The 5,058-nt window shown below is 45.4% G+C and overlaps 1 protein-coding gene across 1 annotated transcript; it reads right to left on the reverse strand.

The window, feature by feature from the left end:
* Positions 1-2,000: 2,000 nt before the first annotated feature.
* On the reverse strand, positions 2,001-4,681 carry gchfr (GTP cyclohydrolase I feedback regulator). Its single transcript, XM_058615348.1, has 3 exons — positions 4,543-4,681; positions 3,900-3,994; positions 2,001-2,582 (listed from the first exon to the last, which is right to left on the reverse strand). Exons 1-3 carry the CDS (start codon positions 4,576-4,578, stop codon positions 2,453-2,455), a joined length of 261 nt encoding a protein of 86 aa, XP_058471331.1. The 5' UTR covers positions 4,579-4,681; the 3' UTR covers positions 2,001-2,452.
* Between the last annotated feature and the right edge of the window lie 377 nt (positions 4,682-5,058).

The raw sequence follows: 5,058 nt of genomic DNA on the forward strand, positions 1-5,058 counted from the left end.
CTCCAAGTCAATCACACTTCTTGGCTTCAGTTTCACCTGCGGTTGTGACAACAGGTGGAAATGAGAGCCACTTAGCAGGACTATTAAGGAATGGGTCTACAGGTGGTGGCCACAGACTGTTTCACATCCTTTCTGGCTGATTTTTTTTTTGGTCACTTCTGAATTTTTGCTAGTGCCCCTCACCACTAGAGGTAGCATGAGACGGTGTCTGCAACCCACAGAAGCTCATCCAGGATGGCACATCAATGCACACTGTGGCATGGAGGAGATACCAGGAGACGTGGAGGGCGTCCAGCGACCGGTCAGAAAATGTGAGCTACTGTAAACCTGTAGAATTGCCACAGGGGTTAGAAAGAGGTCAGTTCTTTTTCATTATAACAAGAAACAGTCTCATTATAACTATCTTGTCACACTAAGAAACTTTCTGAGACATTTTTTCTCCCCTCCCTGTCCTGGGTGAAATTTAGAAAAGCTCAACTCAGAAAACGTTAATGTTTGTGGTTACTGACATTAAAAACATTCTTGAAGTTTAAAGTGTAAATTGTACATTTTATATATAAACAAATGTCTGTTCAAACTGTTGTCACATGAGTTCACACAGTGCTGATTAAGCATAGCAGCACCACATGATTTTCAGTTTTTCCTCAGTGTTTAGATCTTTGTATTTCCCGGTGACATTCATGTGCCACACGTAGGAAATTGTTATTTTTTTTCAGCATTGATGGTACTATAGACAAAGGACACAGCATACAAATAATGTCCCATAGCTCCTGTTCACAGAGACCAGACGGAGGCAAAATAATAGCATTAACAACATCAAAAGTTACTTACAGTAGCTTTAATTACTTCACTGAGCTGTTTCACCATAAACTAATGTAACCGATTCCCAGAAGATACACTTTATTGCTTGTTTATGCTCTTCAAAGTGACAAAGTACCGCTATGTGACCCACATGAAGTCAGACTTTGCAGTGCCAGACTGGTGTGGTCACCATGGGTTTTGTAGGTCTTTTGCCTGTGGAACATTGATTCATTCAAACTCTTGTTTTCCTGTCCCCTGTGGGACTGTGGCCTAGTGATGTGTCTGTGTTTTCTGACTTGCATGGGTGCCGCGCCGCGCCACATTTCTTGTTATTGTGTTGTTTAGGAGACACATGGCAGCTTTGCAACATCCAACCGAGCCGTCCGTCTCTCTGCCACTCCTGCGCTGCCTCGCCGTGACTCTGTTACACAATGTTCAGCTGTGCGATGGTGCGGTGGGAGACATCTGCTCCTCTCCTCTTGCAAAATCCCCTCATCACATGGATTAGTTTATGCGTGGCCTTTTTTATATCTCAACAATGTGGAAAAAAAGACCCGAAACACACAAACTCTGTTCGAATGACAACAGAGGAAATACAATTACAGGAAACACATTCACCACTAACCCTGCCTTGAGCCCACAGTGGCTTGCGTGGCATGCGAGCCAGGATGGGAGGACGATGCTCCGTCATATCAACAACTTCAGAGGAAGTCAAAGTATCCCATTTGTCCTGTCCTTTTCTGTCGATGGACTGCACAGAACTGATATCAGTGTGTGAAAATAGTATCCGGACTCCCCATGGCCGCAGAACTGGGAAGCGCCGCTACCTTTTGATCTTTTGGTGTGTAGGTGGAAGCGCAGTCATGTGTGTGAGGCAGCAGATCTGGTAAGAGTTTGGCTGTGAGCTCGCTGGCAGAGTCTCTGGTTTGCGGGTTAGTGATCCAGGGCTGGCCCCAGTCATGCTGGCCGACCTGCGGCTGTAGTGAAACCACCCAGTGATTTTTGGCTCTTGAAGGCAGACGCCTGCAGTGCTGGTGTGTAAAGCGTTTTTTTTTTTCCTGTTGTTGTAAATATTGTTTACATGCGTCATTTTTTTTCAATGGATTGTCACGTGGCCGTGTACATGTGTTCCATTTAGTCTGTGGTTAATCTGAGGAGGATTGCACATTGTTGTATTAGCAAGTACACAAAGCAATACATATCATTACATCATTTAATTGCAAGCACATGACACAAATAAAAACATCCTTGCACAGTTTCATCCGTATAAACCGAACTAGTAATTTTTTTTATTCACTGAAAGAAAGTCCTCACTCCCTGAACGTAAACATGGACAAAATATTATAAAATCTTTAATTTTTCTTACATATTCAAGCTTGATTATCTTATTCTCACTTGCTTAAGGCCGGATTTATCGCTGTCATGTACAACAAAATAAGCTTACAGTACAGTAACAATATGGTAACGTCGTGTTTTATTGTAACAAAGTACTTTTGTAGTGATTATAATGGACATAAAGGACGATGCAACACTGTAATATAAGACGGCGTTACCGCACTGTTGCCTCCCTAATGCAAAACTATTACCACACTGTCAAGTGTAACCTCAAATGCTCTGATGTGTTCACAGTCGACTCGACATCCACGACAGTTCACTCCGTCTCCTTGTGAAGGCACCACACCAGCGTCTGTCCGACCCCAGTCATCGACACCAAGCGGAAGCCCACCTTCTCCAGCTTGTCCAACACCAGGCGCGGCGGGTCGTCCACGTGGTACTCTGAACTGAAACAAGCATAAACACAAACGTCAGGCTGCTTCGACCACAGATGTGGAAGGGATTTCTCCGTCTCTCAAGTAAACTCGGTTGAGCGCTGTTAATTGTTCCGTTGCTTGTTCTCTCGCACCTTGCTTCATTTCCCAGCAACATTTGAATCAGATTGCCAATGACAACACACTCCCCAGATCTGCGTTCTATCAGCTTCGAGCGGTTTAGGCTAAACCTGCGAAGCAGCAGGTTTCCCCCCCCCTCCCCGTGACCTGATCTCAGCTGCTGTCAATATGTACGTGTTAACTGCCAGAATAAGAGAAACACCAGTTTTAAGTGCCTAAATATGGAAGTGGGGCTTGATATGAGCACATTTTCAGTCCACCTGGGAATAGAGTCAGTGTGCGTGGAGGTCCATTTTGGGAAATGTGCCATCGCAATTTACTGGTAGGAGGAAAGTTATAGGGATGCTTTCCCAAAATCAATTAAATCTTGACAGAAATTAATCATCATATGAAAACAGGCCTGGCTCAAGGCATATTATGGGCCTACAGTCGAAAATAGTAAATCGATCGAAATAATTGCAAGTCTGGCAGTTGGTGACAAGTCCTCGTCTCATTATGCCCCTTCATCAAAGCAGTCTAGAACCAGACTCGGACAGACTGACTCAGACTCTGGACGCGGTTCCTTGCACGTCATCAAATGTAGATGAAACAAACCTACAGTATCTGCGTGGGTTATTTTAGTCTTTTCACGGACAAATCCACATTTCAAACGTGGTTGCAAGAAAAATTGACGCGCATCGTCAATTTTTCAAATCTGATTTGATCTGTCAGAGATGATTATGTGTTTATATATACTTGTGTTGTTTGGTTTCCCTTCGTCCACCTTGTTTTGGGTGAGGTACACGACTTCCATCCCGTGTATTTTGTCTTTAGTTCATTTGCTAAGGGCACCACCGCGTTTGTTCTGTTCGGTGTAGTTGTTCGCACTTGTGAACTTTGCAGCGAGAAGACCCGGGGTTCGCGACCATGGTTTGCATGTTCTCCCCGTGTGTGTGTGCACGTGTGTTTTCTCCAGACGCAGATTTGGGGATTAGGTAATAGGCGATAGGTGGGGTCACACCCTGGACAGGACAGACACAAACAACCATCCACTCCCACATTTACACCTATGGTCAATTAAGAGTAACCAATGTACCTAATCCCCATTATTGCATGTTTTTGGACTGTGGGAAGAAGCTGGAGAACCCGAACATGCAAACCCCATACAGAAAGGCCCTTGTTTTGAAGATGACTTGCTACCTGCCACCTTTATCCATTTGAAATACTCACAAATTGTTTCCCAGCATGGTTGTTTTCCTGGCTCCCAGGTAAGTCATGACAGCCGGGTCAGAGAGCTCATCGCCCACAGTTGTTGGACCGTTCTCCTGAAAGGACATCACAATCACACACATTATGCCACTGAGCAGCCAATTTGTCCCAACAACAACTTGTTACACTTGAGCACACACTTGGCTGCACATCATTCTACCTGCACCTGCACGTGTCTGCAGACCATAATCTCTGGCACGGACTAAAAATAGATTATCCAACACAACACTCAGGGAGGCTGTAAGAAGCAGTCGCAGCTCGCTGCAGTCAACACAGTGAACATGCACAAAAGGAGGGAGGCAAGTGGGCAACATGTGTTTTTAATTTCGGGCCAAGAAAAAAAAAAAGGACAAGAAAACACACGAGCACATGCTCGCGCGCTCTCTCTGTTTTCTTCACCGCGTGTAGCCTGTTCGCTTCCTCTGTGCAGAATATCACAGGTCACTGCATGACTGTAATCTGACCAGTGATTGATTATTTTGAGTAGCGTTGCGCAGCCAAACAAATAAATCCCTCAGTGTCCTAAATTGGAGCACGTGCGTGTGCGTCCTCGTCTTGAAAGCGCGGCAGGAGTCACGCACATAATATTACGCGGGATACACACCAGGCGGATCTGCGTGCTGATGAGTATGAAGGGCATCCCGGGTCCCCGGCGGTGCAGCGGTGTTATTCCCCTGGGAGTGACTGAGGATCAGGCGCGACGGTCCCCTCTCTCTCCCTCTCTCTCTCTGGAACTCTGCTGACAGCTCTTTACGGAATGCGGAAACACCCACCGCGATGGACCAATCACAGGGCTCCTCAGCATCTGCGCGTGTCATCTCTCTCTGCACCAGTGTCGTCAGACGTTTGTTGACATGAGACATTGTTGGATTTCTGTTTGTTAAATTAAACAGACACATAGATCACATTTGTGCCAGTGTAATTACGAAAAAGAAGAAGATTTACACTCACAATAATGACTCAAACTCAATACAATCTCATAAAAGTACACTCTCAAACCCAGGTGCGAGCCCCTGTTGGAACAAGGGTCTTTCTTTCAGCATGCAGTTTGCATGTCCTCCCACAGTCCATATGGAGATTAGGTAAATTGGACACTCTAGATTGACCGTAAGCAGTGGCG

This window comes from Solea solea, chromosome 18 (genome assembly GCF_958295425.1).
Source record: "Solea solea chromosome 18, fSolSol10.1, whole genome shotgun sequence".
NCBI lineage: Eukaryota > Metazoa > Chordata > Actinopteri > Pleuronectiformes > Soleidae > Solea > Solea solea.